The following is a 24,953-nucleotide window of genomic DNA, read 5'->3' on the forward strand; positions in this document are numbered from 1 at the left end:
GAAACACGTTTTTTTTTATAACCCAGTAAAGACTTAAACGAGCTTATGACATCAGAATGTTTCACCTCTGTGGCACAGCGGTATTGCGCTTGTTTATGACACAGAAGGTCCCGGGTTCGAATCCCGGCCAGGGCATGATGAGAAACGAACTTTCTCTGTGTGGTCTTGGATGTTTATCTATATAAGTATGTGTTATAAAATATAGTATCGTTGAGTTAGTATCTAGTAACACAAGTTTCCAACTCACTTTGAGACTAACTCAGTCTGTCGAATATGTCCCGTAAATATTTATTACTAGCGGCCCGCCCCGGCTTCGCACGGGTGGACATATTTTTGTGTTTTATATTTTGAAATAAATTTATTTTTGCCTATGTCACTTTTGAAGGTCTATTCTATATCTGTGCCAAATTTTATCAAAATCGGACCAGTAGTTTTTGAGTTTATTCCACACAAACATACAAAAATACAAATCTTTCCTCTTTATTATTAGTGTGGATGTGGATTATTAGTGTGGATTTTCTTATCTCGTACATTTGCACGAGGTAACGCGATGGCCTACACGGCCGTACCTTCGTCAAAAAGGTCGTAATGTCAAAAGGTCAGGTCAAGAGCACTCGTATCCGACGAGCTTGCATGAATAGAGTTATGAATGTGGATGAATCTAAAGAATTAGGTATGCAGGGATCGTGGCGAGTTGAAAGACGTAGTCTCTGCATACATACATATAATCACGTCTATATCCCTTGCGGGGTAGACAGAGCCGACAGTCTTGTAAAGACTGATAGGCCACGTTCAGCTGTTTGGCTTTATAATGGAATTGAGATCCAAATAGTGATAGGTTGCTAGACCATCGCCTTAAAAAAAAGAATCCCAAGTTTGTAAGCCTATTCCTTAGTCGCCTTTTACGACATTTATGGGAAAGAGATGTGTGTGATGCTATTCTTTTTTGTATTGGTGCCGGGAACCACACGGCACCGTAGTCTCTGCCTATCTGTAAATGGGTGTGATTTCATGTATAAATGTAAATAAATGACTATATATATGAGTGCCATGTTCAGCTATAGGTATGACTGAACTAGCTGTGCCCGCGGCTACGTCCGCGTGAAATAGTTATTTTGGGCCTAATTGAAGCTCTCAAGGGTGAATAATTTTCCTTACAATGTTTTTTTTTTCATTTTCCATTATTTCTTCGCTCTTATAGTTGCAGCGTGATGTTATATAGCCTTCCTCGATAAATGGTCTATTCAATGCAAAAATAATTTTTCAATTCGGACCAGTAGTTCCTGAGATTAGCGCGTTCAAAGAAACAAACTCTTCAGCTTTATAATATTAGTATAGATAATAGTAAAGGTTAAGTCCCGAATTGACCACTTTGGTAATTAAACATTTACACTACCATTTAAGTTTTTCGTGTCAAAAACAGGACGTGGTCAAGGATTGTAGAGAGATTTCCGTGAACTAACTCTAAATATGGTATTTCATAGTATTTCTTAAATATATATGCAAAGATGTTGTGAAACTTTGAGGTTCAAAGTTTTGTTTGTTTGTTATATGTAGGTATATGTGTTTTTAAGATATTGTAAAGCCACAAATAGACAAAAAAAACCCAGGATCAATTGTAAAAGGAATAGTAGTAGTCGTAAAAGGCGATTAAGGGACAGACTTATAAACTTGAGCTTATACTTGTAGGCGATAAGCTATCATTAAAAGCCGGGCAGCCGAGCATGGCGTGTCAGTCATTTCGAGACAGTTGGCTCTGTCTACCCCGTAAGGGATACGTGACTATATGTATGTATATATGTAACATAACGTAACTCGAATATATCCTTCCTACTAATATTATAAATGCGAAAGTTTGTATGTCAGGTTGTCAGTATGTATGTTTGTTACTCTTTCACGCAAAAACTACTGAACCGATAACGATGTTTGGTATGTAAGGTACGTAGCTGAAGACCCAGAATAACATATGGGCTACTTTTTATCCCGGAGTTCCCGCGGGATTGATTCCACACGGACGAAGTCGCGGGCGACCTCTAGTATATTATATTTGTCATTCATAGATTAAACACATTATTGTTAACTAGTTAGTAAAAACATTTGTGAAGAGCAAATAAACGTTTATTTATTTAAAAGAATATAATATATATATATAATGTCTGTGTTTATATATATATATATATATATATATATATATATATATATATATATATATATATATATATATATATATATATATATATATATATATATATATATAAACACACACACACACATATATATATATATATATATAAACACAGACAATGTCTCGTAAACAATGACAAAAAAACAGACATTGTTCACGAGCATGAAGAGAGTTATGAATGTGGATGAAGCTAAGGAAGTATGCAGAGATCGTGGAAAGAGGTAGTCTCTGCCTTACCCTCCGGGAAAGAGGCGTGATTTTATCATTTTATGTATGTATTGTTTACGAGCTAACTGCGATACAGACATACATACAATAACAGCCAGTTAACCGACATAGGTACCAGTTTAGTTATAAGCTTGCCTAACCAGTGTTATCAACAAAGCAAGGACGTCGACGAACGATTCGAGTTACGTTATGTTACATACATACATACATATAGTCACGTCTATATCCTTTGCGGGGTAGACAGAGCCAACTGTCTTGAAAAGGCTGATTGGCCACGTTCAGCTGTTTGGCTTAATGTTAGAATTGTGATTCAAATAGTGACAGGTTGCTAGCCCATCGCCTGAAAGTGGAATCCCAAGTTTATAAAGTCTATCATTTAAGTCGCGTTTATTTTAAATGATTTTAAATAAAATTCCCCCTCTGACTGTATGTATAAACTAATCTCGGAAAAGTTTTGTACGGATTTTGTTATTGATTGTTTGTTTGTAATATGTTTATTGCACAGAAATTTTCACAGTAACAAGAATTAAGTTTGAAATAAAGAGAGTTTTCTGAGAAAGGTTTATATTTATAAATGGTAGGTTTATATCTATAAATGGTAGGTTTATATATCTATAAATCCAACCCGTGATAAACCGGAGTGAGTCGCTAGTTGACATTATAAATGCAAAAGTTGGTGTGTTTGTTACTCTTTGACGCATAAACTACTGTAATAAACAGTTCCAAGCTTAGACATTGGAATAATAAGTTAAAATTTATAGATATTTAAACCGAAATAAAAATAGATTCTCATGAAATTTTGTGAGCATACTGAGTAGGTCTGAGAAGCGGCCAACATCTGTTTTTCATACCCTTTAGTGATAAGGGTTATCCACCCTTATCATTTTATTTTTACTAGATATTACTTGAAAATTATTTATATGCCAAAACAACGTTTGCTGAGATAGCTAGTACCTATACCTACCTATGTATGCACCAATACAAAAAGAATAGGACCACTCCACCTCTTTTCCACGGATGTCGTAAAAGGCGACTAAGGAATAGGCTTACAAACTTGGGATTAATTCACTATTTGAATCTCAATTCTATCATCAAGCCAAACAGCTGAACGTGGCCTATCAGTCTTTTCAAGACTGTTGGCTCTGTCTACCCCACAAGGGATATAGTATTTGTATGTATGTATTTCAGGCGGACAAAGTCACAGACAACGTCTAGTATTCTCATTATAAGTACGTCATCAGTAATGGCGGAACTGCAATTACTACGAGTTTATACTCGACGAACCAACTGACCCAGTTGAAAAAAAATACTTTCTCCACTCCCTGTCTCGCTCTAACGCTACACTACTGAGAGAGAGAACGATAACTAAACTGTCGTTTACGCTGTAGCTCCAGTTGAGATTTTGTTTTAATTATAAATGACCAGATAACTAGATTACTTGGATGCCGTTGTACATCACGTCTATATCCCTTGCGGGATAGACAGTGCACTGCAACAATCTTGTAAAGACTAAAAGGCCACGTTCAGCTTCACGGCTTTACGATGGAATTGAGATTCAAAAGTGTCAGGTTGCTAACCCATCGTCCTTAAAAGCCTTTTTAAGGGCCCTCAGCCCTTAATCGCCTTTTACAACATCCATGGGAATGTAATGGTGTGGTCTCATTCCTTTTTTAAAATTAATCCAAACCAATTAAAAAAAATAGGACCACTCCATCTCGTTCCCATGGATGTCGTAAAAGGCGACTAAGGGATATGCTTATAAACTTAAGATTCTTCTTTTAGGCGATGGGCTAGCAACCTGTCACTATTTGAATCTCAATTCCATCATAAAGCGATACAACTGAACGTGGCCTATCAGTCTTTTCAAGACTGTTGGCTCTGTCTACCCCGCAAGGGATATAGACGTGATTATATGTATGTATGGTAAAACTTATTGACGTCACATCACTGAAATCGAATTATAATTACAAGCTAGTCCATCGCCTGCAAGAATAATCCCAAGTTTTTCATAAACATATGTAAATAAGATAATTAGATAAACAATATACCATACCTTACAACAATGTCAGTGTGTCTGTCTGTCAATGTCTTTCAATCTCGTAAAGCAATTTGAACTGTCACCGAATATGTTTAACATATGTAGGTAATATTGTTAATTATACGTTTGACCTCGCTTTGAAACTATTATGATTTCCAATTTAACCGCGGGTTAAGGTAAACGATATGAAAATTAAATGAACCGTTGCGTCATTAGTCCTTAGAAAAAATGGCCAAGTGCGTGTCGGGTCACGCGCATTAGAAATACAAAGCGAACGAAGTCGCGGGCAGAAGCTTTTAGTAACAAATAAAGACTGCAGAGCTAACAGTGTCTAAAATACTGTCTAGGGCCACGTTTAGCTGTATGTACTATAGAATTAATATATATCTTTCCCATGGATGTCGTAAAGGGCGACTAAGGGTTAGGCTAATAAACTTGGAATTCTACTTTCCGTCGATGGGCTAGCAACCTGTCACTATTTAAATCTCAATTCTAGCATTAAACCTAACAGATGAACGTGGCCTTTCAGTCTTTGCGAGACTGTTGGCTCTGTCTACCCCGCAAGGGATATAGACGTGACCATATGTATGCATGTATGTGATGTCGTAAAAGGCGACTAAGGGATAGGCTAATAAACTTGGGATTCTTCTTATAGTCGATGGGCTAGCAACCTGTAATCACAGTTCTTTTAAGCCGTTCAGCTGAAAGTTGCCTTTTTAGTATATTCAACAATGTTGGCTCTGTCTACCACGTAAAGGTTAAAGACGTAATTATATGTACGTATTGTATCATTTCAAGACTGGTGGCACTGTCTACCCCGCAATACCTTGCTAGACGTGACCGTATGTGTGTATGTATGTATGTATATGTACGTATACATATGCGTACGTCACCGTTAATTGGAAATTAGATTATTTCTGTAGTCATTATAAAACTATTAGAATCATTACGCGATGCGGTACCTCGTAGTGATAAACTTCTCTCTTTGTTTTTGGAGCTAAGACTTGGGGTATACTAATTTTTACCCTCAGCTTTGCCCGTGTGAATTTAGCTCCATCTACATAAATACAGACGAATTTAACGCCATCTACAAAACACGATCGTGTCAAGTGGAAAGATGTAGTTTCTGCCTACCCCTCTGGGATAAAGCGTTATTTAATGTGTGTGTAGAATCAGTACATATCTACATATTATCACGTCTATATCCCTTGCGAGGTAGACAGAGTCGGTCTGGAATAGACTGATAGGCCACGTTCAGCTTTTTGATTTAATAATAGAATTGAGATTTAAATAGTGGCAGATTGCTAGCCTATCATCTAAATGAAGAATTCCAAGTGAAAGGCGACTAAGGAATTATATAGGCTTATAGCCTATTCCTTAGTCGCCTTTCACGATATCCATGGGAAACAGATGGAGCAGCCTTATTCTTTTTACCATTGGTGCCGGGAACCACGCGGCACACTCTCTTTTATATATTTGGACAGTTCTCAAGGAAATTATTGTTCACCTTTATTTTATAAACAGGAAACTGGTTAAAGTACAGCGGAAGTTCACTACATGTGAACTTTTAAAGGTGAAAATACTCGAATGCTTTATAAGGAAAAATGTTTAAGAAATTGTCTTAAAACAAGTTCTGTTGATCGTAATTTTAAGGTTGATTCATCGATACATTATCGTCTGAGAGGGGTTTAATATTATGTTACGCTCTTTTTTTATAGTAAACTAGCTTGAACTCGCGCTAATTTATGCCACCTACAAAAGAATACAGGTTTTTCACAAATCCCATGCATACTATAGTTTTTACCAATATGAAAAGTGCCCTACCTATGTCCCTCTCCAGACTCTTAATTATATATACGTAAAATTTCAAGTAGATTGGTACAGTAGATAACGCGTGAAGAGATAACAAACTAACAAAATTAAATACTCTTTACTATTTGAAGTTCTATCTGCCCCGTTTAAGGCAAAGACGCGACAATGTGCCCATGTACGTACATATTGTACATAATTCGCCTCTTTTGATCGGAACGGAATTTTCACACTTTTTCAGCGAGCCGTTGTTAAAATTTCTTAACGTCCAAGAGAATTAACGCTTTCACGACTCGCTGTAAAACAGCCATCTTTGGTATTTAATCTGTTACAAAAGTCTATCTGAAATTGAAAAAAAAAAAGGTTTTCCACTCGATCGGTTGTCATAATGTTTATTATTATGACTTACGGAACACAATTCGGCTGTTTAAAAAAAAATTCTTGAGTAAAACGGATTTGTTCGATCGCGTACCGGCCAGTCACTCCTTCGCGCTCGGCGTTTCAAGATGGCGATTTAAAATCGTGCAGTTTTCCAATTTCAAACAGTATTTTTTTGACAGTTCCTCTTTCGCGCCTTTTAGTGTCTGTGGTGTGTGTGTTGTTTTTTTTTAACCATGGCTTGGTACAATTTAAGTCATATGGTGGAATTTGCTAGATCAAATAGAAAAATACGTAAGTTTCATAAATTTTTTTGTTGATACAATACCGACATTTAACGTTGCGAAAATTAACCTTTAAATTCCGTTGTTTAATGAAATGTATGAAGTAATTAAAAATGTTCATGCTGCTATATAACCTAGTTTAAGTAGTTGATATGAAAAATCGTGAATAGTTCCTACATTGTTTTTTTTTCTTTTGTAATTTATACTATGTTTTTAAACATTGAATCTCTCTCTCTTTTTGTTTACATTTCAGAAAGTAACAATACATTGAAATTATAACATAACTTTGAAACATTACCGATAGGTATCTTGTTACAGAATGTTTTATTTTTTTAACTTTAAGAACTAGATTATGCTCGTTGAAAAGTTTATGGTACAGGTACTTGACCTGACATTTTACCAGGACATACCAAATTTAATCATGGCACATAAAGTAGTACCAAAGCCACTTCCAACGTTCTTTTCAAAATTTTAGTTCACTTATACTAACATACCTACCCATGTATACTGATAAGGGCTATTTCCCGGAGTGGTAGGCAGAGACTACACTTCTTCACTTCCACATTTTTAAAATATTTATTTTTTGCTCAGTTTTTGATTACATACATACATACATATGGTCACGTCTATATCCCTTGCGGGGTAGACAGAGCCAACAGTCTTGAAAAGACTGAATGGCCACATTCAGCTATTTGGCTTAATGATAGAATTGAGATTCCAATAGTGACAAGTTGCGAGCCCATCGCCTAAAAAAGAATCCCAAGTTTGTTAGCCTATCCCTTAGTCGCCTTTTACGACATCCACGGGAAAGAGATGGAGTGGTCCTATTCTTTTTTGTATTGGTGCCGGGAACCACACGGCACTATTTTGATAATTTCTCAATTATCTTGCCTATTTTGATTTCTCTTACGTAGAAATCGTTACAATTGTAAAATTGCAAAATCTTAGCCAAGGTGGTCCAATGACTAAATCCATTTTCACAAATTTATATAAAGCGATAGTTTCCGTGTGTTTCCCGGCACCAGTAGAAAAAAGAACAGGACTCCACTCCATGTCTTACGTATGGGTGTCGTAAAATAGGAATGTCGGATAGGCTTATAAACTTGGGATTCTTTTTTTAGTCGTTGTCTAGCAAACTGTAACTATTTTAATCTCAATATCAGTCTTCTTCTGACGGCCTTTGTGGCGCGGCGGTAGTACGCTTAACTGTGACATCGGAGGTCCCGGTTTCAAATCCCGGCCAGGTCATGATGAGAAAAGAACTTTTTCCGCTTGGCCTGGGTCTTGGATGTTTATCTATATAAGTATTTATTATAAAATATAGTATCGTTGAGTTAGTATCTCGTAACACAAGTCTCGAACTTACTTCGAGGCTAACTCAATCTGTGTAATTTGTACCGTATATATTTATTTATTTATTATTAGTCTTTTCATGACTGTTGGCTCTATCTCCTCCGGAATCGATATAGACAACATGATTATATGCATATGTATGTGAAAATCAGTTGGAGTATCTTTCACTGTAAGAAGGTAACAAACATGCTTTTATAGAACATACTTATATATAAAATAACTCTTCTTTCCGGGGCGTTTAAAAAGAGATAGTCTTATGATTGATTGATGTCATTATATGTTTAGGAAACACATGGACAGGACTTATTTCAATGTACCGGGAACCATACGGCGCACGATTATCAACTCATAAAATTCCGAGAATTAAAAATGCCATCGTGTGAATCACTAAAAAAGTATGGGTAGGTACTTAAACAAAACTATTAATTAATCACGGCGTTAACTGCCGTGTTGTTACGTAATTATGTTATATTATTGTCTGTCGTTGGGTCTTGGACGTGACTGGTACAAAGTTCAATTCTACATACATACATATAATCACGTCTATATCCCTTGCGGGGTAGACTGAGCCGTCAGTCTTGAAAAGACTGATAGGGATAGGCTCATAAACTTGGGATTCTTCTTTTAGGCGATGGGCTAGCAACCTGTCACTATTTGTATCTCAATTCTATCATGAAGCCAATGAGCTGAACGTGGCCTGTCAGTCTTTTCAGGACTGTTGGCCCTGTAAGGGATATAGACGTGACTATATGTACCTATGTATGTATTAACTTAAAAAAGACAATCTAAATCTTAATCCTAACATGAATTGAATGACAATCGAATATTAAGTTATGTGTCGACGGTTATGGGAAATATGCTGAAAATAATAAAACATTTGCGCTGGCAAAGAAATGATGATGCATTCTCAACAACCTGTCATTTATATTTTTTTTATTTCAAATTACAATATGTTTGTTCTTTAGAAAGGAGTTCGGAACACTCTAAAGAAGTTCGTACATACATACATAAATACATAAATCGCGCATCTTTCCCGGAGGGGTAGGCAGGGACTACCTTAAGAGAGGATAGATAAACTCTTCATTGCACCATAAGAAAAAGAAAAACAGAAAAAAAAACACAGGTACTCAATGAGGTACAAAGGCGGACTTATTGCTAAAGCAATCTCTTCCAGTCAACCTTAGGGTGGGAGGAAATTAAAAATAATAAGGCGTTTGGCCCAGTACAGGAGATAGATGATCTTCCTTTACGACGACCAATGCTCCCAGCTTCAGGGTATCGTTGCCCTTTTGCCACTTAGTTCTGTGCTGCAACTCAGACACGAACTCCTTACTCCAACGAGCCCAAAAATGCTGGCGTAGCTGCTCTATTCGTTGGAAACGTGACAATGAAGCAGTGGAATGGTCCTTGATATACATGCATACATACATATGGTCACGTCTATATCCCTTGCGGGGTAGACAGAGCGAATAGTCTTGAAAAGAATGGCCACGTTCAGCTATTTGGCTTAATGATAGAATTGAGATTCGAACGTATCTTGATCAAATAAGGACGTCCTGGTAAAGGGTCAGGTCAAAAGTATCCGAAACCGCCGAGCTTGTATGAAGAGAGTTATGAATGTGGATGAAGCGAAGGAAGTATGCAGAGATCGCGGCAAGTGGAAAGAGGTAGTCTCTGCCTACCGCTCCGGGAAAGAGGCGTGATTTTATGTATGTATGTATGTATGTATGAGATTCAAATAGTGAGAAGTTGCTAGTCCATCGCCTAAAAAAGAATCCCAAGTTTGTAAGCCTATCCCTTGATATCATGCCGTGAAAGTGAAGAAAGGAGTTCGTAACTATAGTTTTTCTAACCTACTCCACAGAAAAGAGTGACGAATGCGTGTACCGCTTCACTATAATTATAGTAAGTCCCATTTTTCCCCCGATTACGCTGTTCTCAATTCACCACCGCCGCCATTACAGAAACGCAATTCGTTTAACACCCATCTTGTCGCGTAACAATATTATGTCACTTGTGATGTTAAATATGGTAGGCACAGAAGTGGACCTGCACTTGAAGCGCGAGCTTCATTATTTTGCCTTAGGACACGAAATTAACAAATATATAGTCAAATGATATAAATAACTAATTAAAATTATCTATAGTATAGTGCCGTGTGGTTCCCGGCACCAACAGAAAAAAGAATAGGACCACTCCATCTCTCTCCCACGGATATCGTAAAATTTCTTTTTTTTTTTATTCTTTTTTAGGCGATGGGCTAGCAACCTGTCACTCTTTGAATCTCAATTCTATCATTAAGCCCAATAGCTGAACGTGGCCATTCAGTCTTTTCAAGACTGTTGGCTCTGTCTACCCCGCAAGGGATATAGACGTGACCGTATCCATCTATCTATACATACATACATACATACATAAATCCCGCCTCTTTCCCGGAGGGGTAGGCAGAGACCACATCCTCCCATTTACCACTTGATCCCTGCACACTACTTTCGTTTCGTTTTCATCCACATTCATAACTCTCTTCATGCAAGCTCGTCACTCTTGGACCATATCTACATATCTATACCTTATATATTTTGAATTGTCAACTACTCCGTTTTTACATTTGGCTGTTGGCACGCGAGAATAACAATGAATTATTGTGTTCAACATTTTTTAACCCACTTCCGAAATAAATAATTCACAACTCTGGTCAATTATTATGTAAAACTGCGTTGTTATAAATTTCTCTCGTCTCTGCTAGACAATATGTAGATTTTAATTTACAGATAAAATACTTACTGAATTACATTTAGTGCTGTGTGGTTCCCGGCACCAATACAAAAAAGAATAGGACCACTCCATCTCTTTCCCATGGATGTCGTAAAAGGCGACTAAGAGATAAGGTTATAAAGATGAGATTCATCTTTTAGGCGATGGGCTGGCAACCTGTCGCTATTTGGATCTCAATTCTGTCATCAAGCCAAAAAGCTGAACGCGTCGGCGGCCTATCAGTCTTTTCAATACTGTTAGCTCAGTCTACCCCGCAAGGGATATAGACGTGACTGTATCTATGTATGTACGTCCTTTATTCTAAGTCTTAGTGCCGTGTGGTCTCCGGCACGTCAAACCAATGGATGTCGTAAAAATAAAATCAGTTAAGATTAACAAGTACAGTTACCGACTAATGATCATGACTACCGAATGATGTCATTAATAAAGTGACCGGATAACCGGTTGGTCAGGTTTTAACTGTGAACGGTTGTTTTTAAACTCACAATATCCTTTGTGAACTAGTTAATCTAAATCTTAACCAGCAATCCGTTCTGTTTAAGCACTTCTTTTTCTTGTGACGCAATATCTCACGTACATACATATTATCAAGTCTCTATATATATATAACCTTTACGGTGCCGTGTGGTTCCCGGCACCATAAGAAAACAGAATAGGACCACTCCATCTCTTTCCCATGGACATCTTAAAAGGCGATTAAGGGATAGTCTTATAATTTTGGGATTCTTCTTTTAGCCAACCTGTCACTATTTGAATCTCAACTCTATCATTAAGCCAAACAGCTGAACGTGGCTTATCAGTCTTTTTAAGCCTGTTGATTCTGTCTACCCCGCAAGGGATATAGACGTGTATACGTATCCTTTATGGTTCAGACAGCGCAGAAAAAAATAGTGTGTCTCAGTTAGTTGTGTGCGTTCTTTTTGAGACAGTTGACTCTATCTACCTGGTAAGAGATAAAGACGTGACTATATGTATGTATGTACTACTAAAAAAAAAACAAAATCGCAGACGATACAACCAGCCTGTAGGTATAGTTACAAAGTTTAAAAATAACTTTCACGAGAACCCCTGTTTAGCGTAACAAGATGGCGTCCAGGCGGCCATGTTTGCAAAAATATTATCACGTTCTGTTGACCTCACCGTTTCCACGTACGTGTTTACATAATATACGGACTTCGCCGGCTGTACGATCGACTGTCGTTGATTCTTAGACATAAGAAGAATTATGTTCTGCATTTGTAAACCATACATACATTTAGTCACGTCTATATCCCTTGCGAGGTAGATTGAGCTAACAGTATTGAAAAGACTGATAGGCCACGTTTACCTTTTTGGCTTGGTGACAGTATTGAGATCCAAATAGCGACAGGTTGCCAGCCTATCGCCTAAAAAAGAATCCCAAGTTTGTAAGCCTATCTCTTAGTCGCCTTTTACGACATCCATGGGAAAGAGATGGAGTGGTCCTATTCTACATCACTAAAGACAGCTTTAAACCAATCCTTAAAAACCCTTACCTATGACTCAACTGAACAACTTCTTAAACCTGTAATTTAACTGACCCACGTGACAGGCCATCTTCATTCTTTCTATTAGATTTGACTTCATTTCTACTTTTTCTACTTTTTACCACGTATCCGTGTACTAAATTTCAGCAAAATTCTACCCACTGACCTTCGCATGTTCGTGTTATAAACGTACCCACACGCGAAAAATACAGTCACACACTTACATACTTAATAACTGACCTACTGATTTGGTGCAATTTTACATCCATCCGTACATGTATTTCATACTTAGTGCAAACTTTCCAATAATTTCCCTATTCCATAGATTTATTTACCTATCTAAACCTTTTGTATTTTTAAATGTTCACTTATAATCTAATCTTAAAAGACCAATTATTGGGGTGGAGGGTTGGTAACCTGAGACACAGGTTTTCTTAGTTCAGGTGCCAGCCCACCATGGTCCTTACAGTGTGTATTAGCTCTTAAGACTATTGTCACATTTGTATCGGATTATGGTGAGAAATAAATGTTATTATTATTATTATTATTATGTTATTATTATTCTTTTTTGTATTGGTGCCGGGAACCACACGGCACACACTCACAACTAATTATAGAAATACATAAATAAAATATTATAAATGATATTTGTCTGAATAAGATTATTATAAGATGTTAATCTAAATGAGTATTTATTATAAAATATAGTATCGTGAAACCGTCCAACTTGCATGAAGAGAGTTATGAATGTGGATGAGGCGAAGGAAGTATGCAGAGATCGTGGGAAGTGGAAAGAGGTAGTCTCTGCCTACCACTCCGGGAAAGAGGCGTGATTTTATGTATGTATAAACAAATACATAAATAAAATATTATAAAATGATATTTGTCTAAATAAGATTATTATTAGATGTTAATCTAAATGAGTATTTATTATAAAATATAGGTAGTATCGTTGAGTTAATATCTCGTAACACAAGTCTCGAACTTACTAACTCAATCTTGTGTAATTTGTCCCCTATAAATATAAGTAGGTATTAACATTTATTATATTCCTCTTACAATTTTGTCTGTTTGTTTACATGTCCGTTTCTCTTGCACTCAGGGTTCGTGCTAGCATCAGCGGTGGTGCTACTACTCCTCGGGATCATATGCGCGATATTCTTCGGCACTTGGGTTCGGCTGTTCATAGACCATGTGAGTATATCTTTTTGTGGTCCAGATTTTCTGGGAAACCTGTTCCCGCAGAGTTTTCCTGTCACAGATTTTACTGGAAATTACGTTATTGCGGACATTTCTGGTCCAGATTTTCTGGGAAACCTGTTCCCGCAGAAATTTTCTGGCACAGATTATCTGGGAAATCCAATTTTTAAATCATATGTCTAGAATCAACGATTTGTCAGTATGTATTTATGGCTAACTCGATATATGTAATCTGTCCCGTATAGATTTATTTATTATCAACATATATACATACATATGGTCACGTCTATATCCCTTGCGGGGTAGACAGAGCCAACAGTCTTGAAAAGACAGTTGGCTCTGTCTACAAAGATAGTGACAGGTTGCTAGCCCATCGCCTAAAAAAGACTCCCAAGTTTGTAAGCCTATCCCTTTTAGTCGCCTTCACGACATCCAAGGGAACGAGATGGAGTGGTTCTATTCTTTTTTGTATTGGTGCCGGGAACCACACGGCAAAATTATTTTATTATTTATTATCTCTACGTCTGTATATTAAAGTTTAGCGGTAAAGTACCTACCTACACTATACCAAATTCACTTTCAATGCGAACCGACCATGCTAAGAAGCCGTCCAACTTGACTGAACAACCTTAGAGCGGTGGCCTACTTAATTTGAGCGTATCAACTCGGCTGTTGCAACTAGGTAACTAGGTATCGCAATTAAGTAGGTATATACATACATACATACATAAAATCACGCGTCTTTCCCGGAGGGGTAGGCAGAGACTACCTCTTTCCACTTGCCACGATCTCTGCACACTTCCTTCGCTTCATCCACATTCGATTAAGTATATACCTGCATTGGTATATAGAAGTATGTATATTTAGTAACAGAACATAGCAATTAATCACGTCTATATCCTTTGCGAGGCAAACAGAGCCAGCAGTCATCAAAAGACTGAATGGTCACGTTTAGCTGTTTGGATTAATGATAGAATTGAGATTCGAATAGTGACAGGTTGCTACCCAACTCAATTCTATCATTAAGCCCAACAGCTGAACATGTCCTGTCAGTCTTTAAAGACTGCTGGCTCTGTCTACCCCGCTACCGATATACACATGATTATATGTATGAATGAATTAAGCCATACAGCCGAACGTGGCCTTACAGTATTTTCAACACTGTTAGCTCTGCCTACCCCGGAAGGGGTAAAGACGCGAATGCCGTATGTAAATTTACATTAAAAAGTTTCTAAGATGTAATGTTATTGATTTCGGTGTATTGTTTAAAAATAATGCATCTATATTTATATTGTAAACTTTATATAACCTTATAATTTGAGAACTTGAAAAGTGAATTGAAAAGATATTATACATTGATTATGTTTGACAATGGACCACGATAAAACAAAAGAATTCCCAAAAGTCACTCTCGCCGTGAAACGGTAGCTGACATAGAGCGAATAACAGAATAGACAGTACAACAAATATTTTTAATTCATTTTATTTTACATGCATATTTAATACCCAACCGCTTTTTATGTTTAATTCAAAGACTTATTTGTATATTTATTTTTGGGTTCAATACGCACGTATATAATAATAAAGAAACCTATATAATTATGTATTTTTACATATATACATATAATCACGTCTTTAGTCCATACGGGGTAGAAAGAGCCACTACTATACTAGCTGCCTTATGAAGGGATTGAGATTTATTTCAATTAAAAAAAATACATATTTTAATTCCATTACCTTACGCTTTTTATATCTAATATAACGTAAGCATGTATGTATTTTACGTATTAAAAGAAAACTTAATTTTTAACTTGAAACAGGTCAATGCTAGGTAGGTCCCTAAAAGGCTAGACAATAATAAATTTAAATCATAACGACATCAATATCAAGTTACCATACACGGCCATTTTGTATTGTCAAATGTATTCACGTTACATAATTAACCTATATAGTTATGTCGGCCTTGAAAACGTGCAGTTATTTCAATGTCAATAACTTGTTGTGCGGACCTTGAGTCATTTTAACTTAACGGTATTGATTTTTTTAAGATTGGGTTACAGACTGAAGTTAGCTCAATCTTTAAAAAAATAAACTCTTAAATATGTATTTGTCCGACACCAAAGGGAAGATCTGCCGTCAGGCTAGGTGTTATGCCTGGGGAACCCCGCGACAGACTATGTTGTGTCGGAGGTTGTATTTATACTCCAATCAAGTGAAATCTTTGTCTGTGCGATTTAGATTCTTCGCTGCTATTGGCTGAGCGCGTCAATTTCGATAGTGTTTGACGTTAGTAATGTCGCCATATCTCTAGATCTCTTTTGTCTTTTTGTTTTGGTGTTCTTTGAATAAATTATTTTTACTTTACTTTACTTTACTAGATTGTCATAAAATAAAACTTAATGCACATTGACCATTAATAAACAAATAATGTTTAATTAAAATTATGACAATTATGTTATGTTATAATATAAAACATCGCGCCTCTTACCCGGAGGGGTAAGCAAAGCCTACATCTTTCCACTTGACACGATGCTTGTATACTTCTTTCGCTTCATCCACATTCATAACTCTATTTAATGATGCTCGTCGCTTCAGGGTGCACTTGACTTAAAAAAAATAAATAATTTATAATAATAGTTGAAAATTACCGTGTCTATAATTAACTTAGTCTGTGGAATCTTTGTTTCACATTCGACTGCCGTTTCGAAAGCGCGTGCGACTCGAGTTAATGCTAATTATGACGCCTTGGCCCACATTTCGTTGCTAGGTTTCCCTCGGTCCGGCTCGAAGGACCAATTTTTGTTTTAAATACTAAGTAATGTGAAGCTGTACATTTTTGATATTGATTGGTAGGAACCGAATAAAATGAAAAGTACTAACAAATACTATAATAGATATCAAAAGAATTCATATTATTGTTAAATTGGTTCGTCAAATTACTTTCTTATTTAATTTTTTGTATTTGTAAGGCGACTAAGGTAAAAAAAGGTATCTTACTTGGGATTCCTCTTGTAGGCGATAGGCTCGCAACCTGTCACTATTTGAAAGTCAGTTCCATCATTAAGCTGTGGCCCTTAAGTCTTTTCAAGACTGTTGGCTCTGTCTACCCCGCATGGAATATATACGTGACTATATGTATTGTACGTATTTAATTGAAGATCGTTGATGTCTTTTGTATGAAGATTTTGTACCTAATTTAGCACTTTATTCTATTATCCATATTAACTGGTCAAAAAACTCTTTTTGTGCCTTATATATACATATATATACACACACACACACATATATATACATATATACATATATATATATATACATATATATATATATATATATATATATATATATATATATATATATATATATATATATATATATATATATTTCTCGTAACACAAGTCTCGAATTTACTTCGAGGCTAACTCAATCTGTGTAATTTGTCCCGTATATATTTATTTATTATTAATTATTTATTTATTTTCTGTTCCGTACTGATCTACCATCCCCACTGAACGGAACAGAATGCAAAATGTTTCTACATATGTGTACCCCTGCGGGATAGACAGAGCTAACAATCTTGAAAAGACTGAAAAGCCACATTCAGCTGTTTGGCTTAGTGACAACTACTGAACCGATTACGTTTAATTTTGGTATGTAGGTAGCTGAAGACCCAGAATAACATATAGGCTACTTTTTATCCCGGATTTCCCGCGGTATTGATAGTGTTTCCATGCTTATGAAGTCGCGGGCGGCCTCTAGTTATGAACAAAAATGTTGAATTTGATTATTTACCAAGCGACCGAATTCGCAGGCAATAACCATTATTTTGTTTATCAAAGCATTAACTCAATGGTTAATCTGACCTTTAGTTAGACACGGCAATATTGACCTCAAATATTGTTGGTTAGGTAAAAATTTACGAGTATGCTAAACGAGATTCAAGCAGTGTGATTTTGCAATTGTGAACGAAAAATTTTGACGCACGAGACGCAGCTAGGACCTATGTTTTACTATACTTATATATAGTCACGTCTATATCCCTTGCGGGGTAGACAGAACCAACAGTCTTGAAGACTGATAGGCCGCGTTCAGCTTTATGGTTTTATGATGGAACTGAGATTCAAATAATGACAGGTTGCTAGCTCGTCGCCCAAAAAAGGAATAGCAAGTTTATAAGCGTATCCCTTAGTCACCTTTTACGACATCCATGGAAAGAGATGGGGTGGTCCTATTCTTTTTTTATTGATCTCGGGACCCACACGGCACTTTAAAATTTAACACATTTTTAACAATTAAAAGAATATTCTTACATTCCCTTAGCCTACTTTTCGACGTTCCGCTTCACCGCAAATCACACAACACACGACGACGATGACTTTGCATTTCACTAATACATACATACATACATAACGGTCACGTCTATATCCCTCGCGAGGTACACAAAGCCAACAAACTTGAAAAGACCTTTCATTGCATTCCACTAATCCGTTATCATTTTGTTTCCCCCCCTCCCCCCTCCGCAGGAACTGGTGCTGCGCCCCGGCTCGATGACGTTCGAGTGGTGGGCGCGCCCCCCCGTCAGGCCCTTCATCAGGGTGTTCGTCTACAACGTGACCAACGCCGATGAGTTCCTGAACAATGGCTCCAAGCCTGTGCTGGACGAGCTGGGACCTTATGTGTACTCGTGAGTATATTCATTCGTCCGTTCGTTCATTCGTTCGTTCATTCGTTCGTTCATTCATTCATTCGTTCATTCATTAGTTCATTCATTCATTCGTTCGTTCGTTCATTCATTCATTCGTTCATTCGATCATTCATTCGTTCATTCATTCGTTCATTCATTCATTCGTTCGTTCATTCATTCATGCATTCGTTCGTTCATTCATTCATTAGAATAGAATAGATTTGTTTTCAAAATGGGATACAAGGTATCACTTATTGACGTCTCATCACTTTAATCTAATTATAACTACTGCCGCTTCCAAAGCGCATGTGTAGAAAAAGGGGCGGAACAAACTACACTGCAGCATTTTCATCGGACGTCAATTTACAAATATAGATCTCTTAAATCTAAATCGTGGACGAATGCACATTGTCTACATTAAAAACATGAATGAATGTAGAACTTCTTATGTCAATACGAATATTTCGTCAAATAAATAAATATTTTTCATTCGTTCGTTCGTTCGTTCATTCATTCGTTAATTTATTCATATAGTCACGTCTATATTGACGGCCTCTGTGGCTCAGCGGTAGTACGCTTGTCTGTGGCACCGGAGGTCCCGGGTTCGAATCCCGGTCAAGGCATGATGAGAAAAGAACTTTTTCTGATTGTCCTGGGTCTTGGATGTTTATCTATATAAGTATTTATTATTCAAAAAATTCAAAATTCAAAATTTTTTATTCATTATTATAGGATATTATTATATCGCTTAATAATTGTCGTATGGTTTAACAACTTGGTTGACGTCAAATATATTACTTAAAAACTAAGTTTACTGCCGCTTCCAAGGCGTCAGTGCAGAAGAAGCGGTAACAAACAAAAGTACTAACTCAACGATACTATATTAGAAAATATAGTATCGTTGAGTTAGTATCTCGTAACACAAGTTTCGAACTTACTTCGAGGCTAACTCAATCAGTGTAATTTGTCAAAAAAAAAAAATATATATATATATATATATATATATATATTTAAAAAAATATATATATATATATATATATCCCTTGCGGGGTAGACAGAGCCAAAAGACTTGAAGAGATTGGTGGGCCACGTTCAGCTGTTTGTCTTCATGATAGAATTGAGATTCAAATACAGTGTGTGACAGGTTGCTAGCTCATCGCCTAAAACAAGAATCCCAAGTTTATAAGCCTATCCCTTAGTCGCTTCTTACGACATCTATGGGAAATGAGACTCATTTTCATCTCAATATCATTTAGTAAATTGATTTGTCAATTGGGTACCTTCAACTTTTGATAAGATAAAGGAAAACATTTAAACTAAATTCTTAATGAATTATAAAACCCTCACCTTCCTGAAATGTTAATTTAAAATGATACCGTCTTGATGGTACATTGAATTAAAAATCAATTTACTTATGTGACCTCACGTGGCGCTATTGAGGTCACGGTATCAAGAATTGATATGATGTCTGACTGACTTCATATAAATTCTTAATTTTAATTTTATTGATATTAGATTTTGTTGTCTACTGCGCCTTCTTTGAGATGGTTACTACATAGTTAACACAACATCTCGTTACCATGGATGTCGTAAAAGGCGATGAAGGGATAGGCTTGTAAACTTGGGATTTTTCTTTAAGGCGATGGGCTAGCAACCTGTCACTATTTGTATCTCAATTCTATCATTAAGCCAAACAGCTGAACGTGGCCTATCAGTCTTATCAAGACTGTTCGCTCTGTATTCCTCGCAAGGGATAAAGACATTATTATATACATACATACATACATATAATCACGTCTCCCGCCTCGCCCCGCCCCGCTCTTAAAACCGACAGTCTTAAAAAGACTAATAGGCCACGTTAGGTTGCTAGCCTGTCGCCTTAAGGGAGAAACCCAAGTTTATAGGCCTATCCCTTAGTCGCCTTTTACGACATCCATGGAAAAGAGACGGAGTGATCCTATTCTTTTTCCTATTGGTGCCGGGAACCACACGGAACATGATTATATGTATTTATGTATGTATGTATTATATTCTTAGATGAAAAATACCTTTTACATGCAACTTGGCGTGCAGATAATGCAATTTACCTTCATTGCGACCAATTTAGTTCTATTATTATGTTATGCAACATTTACGGATGTACCTACTTGCATTAAGCGTCTAAGAAAAATGTTATAAGATTACTCCTTTTCCGCCTTTTGAAAAATGGTTGAAAAATTGCCGTGCGGTTCTCCGGCAAAATGGTTTGGACCGCTCCATTTCTAAAAATTTTTATGATTATGAAATATGTAATGTTAACTTTTGCGCCAAATAAAGATTATTTTTTTTCTTTCTTTCTTTTTCTCTTTCACAGGGAGGAGTGGGAGAAGGTGAACATAACCGACAACGAGAATGGGACTCTGTCTTTCCACTACCGGAGGACGTACACCTTCCAGCCGGATTTGAGCGCCGGTCCGGACGACGATGCGGTTGTCGTTCCAAACATTCCTATGCTGGTGAGTCGCATGTTTTGTCGAAAGGTAAAAATTACATAAAAGTAGCACGATTCGTCGAAATGTTTACAATAAGTGACAACCATACGTATGTTTCGTCGAAATAGTTACAATAAGTGACATAAATACGTATGTTTCGTCGAAATAGTTACAATAAGTGACATACATACGTATGTTTCGTCGAAATAGTTACAATAAGTTTGAACGTTTCGTCGTAATGTTTGCAAAAAGGACTTTTTGTTTTTTCAATTTTTTGTCAAGTAGGTATAGTGCGTAAATGCTTAGAATTTTTTTTTCAAATCTTACGTCAAAATTTTATTAATAACTCTATTAAGACTTTCTTCGTTTTTATTCTTGTTTTATATAATTAATCAGTAGTTGCGCCATAAGCTCTTTATTAATAATTAATTTATTATTAATAATTAATTAATTATTATTATTAAATAATTAGAATAGTTTATCATGAATGGATTTTTAAACTATCGTAAATTCCCATAAACACAAACATATGTATATATGTAGGTTAATCCAATAATTAATTAAACACCCACTTAATATCTCTGCTTAACCCAAGAAAATGCATTAAGATAGATAGATAAATCTCTTTATTGCACCATAAGAGTTATACATACAAAACAGCACAAAACAGACAGAGATGGTACAAAGATGATTAATTTTTTCCCGTTTTTTTTTCACATATTCCATTATTTCTTTGCTCCTCATAGTTGCAGTGTGATGTTACATAGCCTAAAGTCTTCCTCGATAAATGGTATATTCAACGCAAAAAAGAAATTTTCAATTCCAACCAGTACTTCCTGAGATTAGCGCGTTCAAACAAACAAACAAACAAACAAACTCTTCCGTTTTGTAATATTACGACTAGTATAAATAAACATCATCATATCAATATATATTCTCATCAACACGCAAAAAAGAAAGTCGTGATCAGTGTGTGATCTCCGCGAACCACCTCACAGTAGGTAACTTCACGGTGTCTTGCCAAGCGATATTTTTATGGACACACTAAATAACAACTTTCATGTGCCGTGTGGTTACCGGCGCTCTGAAAGAGTGAAATATAAAAATACTAGCTGTCCCGGCAAACGTTGTTTTGCCATATAAATAATTTTTAGGTAAGGGGCATACCATATTACTAGAGGGTATGAAAAATAGATGTTTGCCGATTCTCAGACCTACTGAATATTCATGCAAAATTTGGTTAAAATCGGTAAAGCCGTTTCGGAGGAGTACGGAGACAAACATTGTGACACGAGAATTTTATATATAAGATGTTTTTTCTTCCACTCCATCTCTTTCGGATGGATGGATATGGATGGATGTCGCCATGGATGTCGTAAAAGGCGACTGAGGGATAGGCTTACAAACTTGGAATTCTTTTTTAGGCGATGGGCTAGCAACCTGTCACTGTTTGAGTCTCAATTCTATCATTAAGCCAAATAGCTGAAAGTGGCCATTCAGTCTTTTCCAGACTGTTGGCTCTGTCTACCCCGCAAGAGATATTGACGTGACGAATAAAAAAAAAAAAAAAAAAAAAAAAAAAAAAAAAAAAAAAAAAAAAAAAAAAAAAAAAATCAGTTATCACTCCTATATATAAGAAGGGAAATAGAGACGAAGTCGGTAACTATCGACCGATATCTGTTTTACCTGCTAAATCGAAAATCCTCGAAAAACTGATAAATAACAGACTAATAATTTTTTTGGAAAAGTATAACATACTTTCATCAAAACAATTTGGCTTTAGACGAGGAAAATCGGCTGAGGATGCGGTAATTGAACTAAGCACATTAGTTGCACAGAATTTAGATAATGGTATAAAATGTGCTACCGTTTTCCTAGACCTAAAAAGTGCTTTTGACACCGTTTCTATACCTATTCTAATACAGAAATTGGAGCGAATAGGAATCCGGGATATGGCACTTGCCTTGCTGACGGATTACCTGAGTGATAGACAGCAAACTGTAAAAATTGATAATTGGGTAAGTGGAGTTAAGAACGTTACATATGGAGTTCCTCAGGGGAGTGTCCTGGGCCCTACTCTGTTTCTAATGTACATAAATGATCTTTGTGAAATGAGAATTTCAAATTTTTAACGGAACAACATGGGATGATACTCGAACAAACATTGAGACGGGGTTGGCTCAGGTAGCAACTGGCTGAGAAGTAACTTACTCACACTCAACGCTACAAAAACAAATTACATCTGCTTTGGTATTGACTCACGAAATCAACCTAATTTAGACTACCATATAAAAATTCATTCTTGTGGCCAAAATACTATCAGCCCCAACTGTACCTGCCCTATTATTGATAGAGTGGATAAGGTAAAATATCTGGGGGTTATGGTTGATCAACGATTGTCATGGTATTCCCATCTAGATCATGTAATAAATAGAGTGAGAAAATTGTCCTGGATATTCAGATCTTTACGTTACGTAGCTCCTGGAGGTTCGAATGGGCAGTGTTCATCTAATAATCTGTTAAATCGTATTTATGTTTCCCTCGTGCAGTCTATTCTTATTTATTGTATTTCGGTGTGGGGAAGTGCTGCTAAGACCCACTTCTTAGGATTGGAAAGAGCCCAGAGGTTTCTTATTAAAATTATGTATTTTAAGAAAAAACATTATCCAACAGAATTATTATATAAAGAGTGTAATCTGCTTACAGTTAGACAGCTATATATTTTGCATTGTGTTTTAAATAAGCATAAAGTTATAGACTATGATCCTGAAGTAGAGAGAAAGAGAAGAAATCATATAGCAATAGTACCACAGACCAAGACATTTTTTGCACATAGACAGTTTTATGTTATTTCAGCACGTTTATATAATAAAACAAATAAAGAGAATTATATATACAGTAAGTTGTACAAAGAATGTAAAGCTGCGATAATTGGTTGGCTTAAAACTAAAGGATATGATCAGACTGAGACTTTATTAAGTTGAATGTATATTATCAGTATAAACTACAGTTTAATATACCTAACACTTTTGCACATTATTATAATTGTATAACATATTTTTACTAAGTTATTTTAAACTGTTAAATGCTTCATTATATGCTATTATTACAGAGCGGGGTCTCCTGGTACAGGCTTGCACGCTTAAAAGGAGACTCCAATCACATCCTTTTTGTATACTTTGCTTGAAGAAATAAACAATTTTGAATTTTTGAATTTGAATTTTGAAGTATGTTTTTTCTTTAGGGTCAACTCTATCTCTGTACCAAAGTTCAACAAAATTTAAGGTATTATACCTTATTATTGACGTCACATCACTCAAATCTAATTATAACTGCTACCGCTTCCAAAGCGCATGTGTAGAAGTAACGGAGTAACAAACTACACTGCAATATTTTCACCGGACGTCAATATACAAATATAATTTACAAATATACATAGTACATCAATGGAAATCGTGGATATTAAAAAAGAACATGAATTAATGTAAAAGTAATGATTTCAATAGGAATATTTCGTCACTGGAAGTGAGGTTGCATATTTTATTTAATAAAATCACGCCTCTTTCCCGGAGGGGTAGGCAGAGACTTGATCGTGGCAAGTGGAAAGTGGCAGTCTCTGTATGTATGTAATAGTAAATGTTATCAATGTGGGATGAAGCGAAAGATGTATGTTGAATATTTTGTTGCAGAACTGGACAGTCCTAGTCCAGTGAACTATTGTGGACCGTCTCAGCCCACATACTACGTTCATTCGAGCGAGTCCGCGAGGCATAACTATACCATTCCGCGGTGTCTAGGGCCGCCTTTGCACGCGTTGTTATTTTTTATATACATACATACATACATATGTCAGCAACACTGATATTTATTATTTAATTGATTTAAAATAATTGTAATAAATAATCTTTACTGTTAATATTAATAATTAAATGTAATTGATTATATAATATTAAAACATAATTTAATTTAAAAAGTTGTAAGTATTTGTTTTGACTAAAAAAAAGAGAGGGGCGCATCAAAAGATGGCGCCCTTTTAGTGATCT

General features: G+C 36.1%; 1 protein-coding gene across 1 annotated transcript in view; it reads left to right on the top strand.

Annotated features, from left to right (window-relative positions):
• LOC106136543 (scavenger receptor class B member 1) overlaps window positions 1–24,953 on the top strand; it is a 78,776-nt gene that overhangs the window by 20,938 nt on the left and 32,885 nt on the right. Inside the window, exons 3-5 of the mRNA XM_060953045.1 lie at window positions 13,658–13,749; window positions 18,279–18,439; window positions 20,793–20,934. Of these exons, the coding sequence (XP_060809028.1) occupies window positions 13,658–13,749; window positions 18,279–18,439; window positions 20,793–20,934 (395 nt within the window). The remainder of the gene's footprint in view (window positions 1–13,657; window positions 13,750–18,278; window positions 18,440–20,792; window positions 20,935–24,953) is intronic.

This window comes from Amyelois transitella, chromosome 30 (genome assembly GCF_032362555.1).
Source record: "Amyelois transitella isolate CPQ chromosome 30, ilAmyTran1.1, whole genome shotgun sequence".
Lineage (NCBI taxonomy): Eukaryota > Metazoa > Arthropoda > Insecta > Lepidoptera > Pyralidae > Amyelois > Amyelois transitella.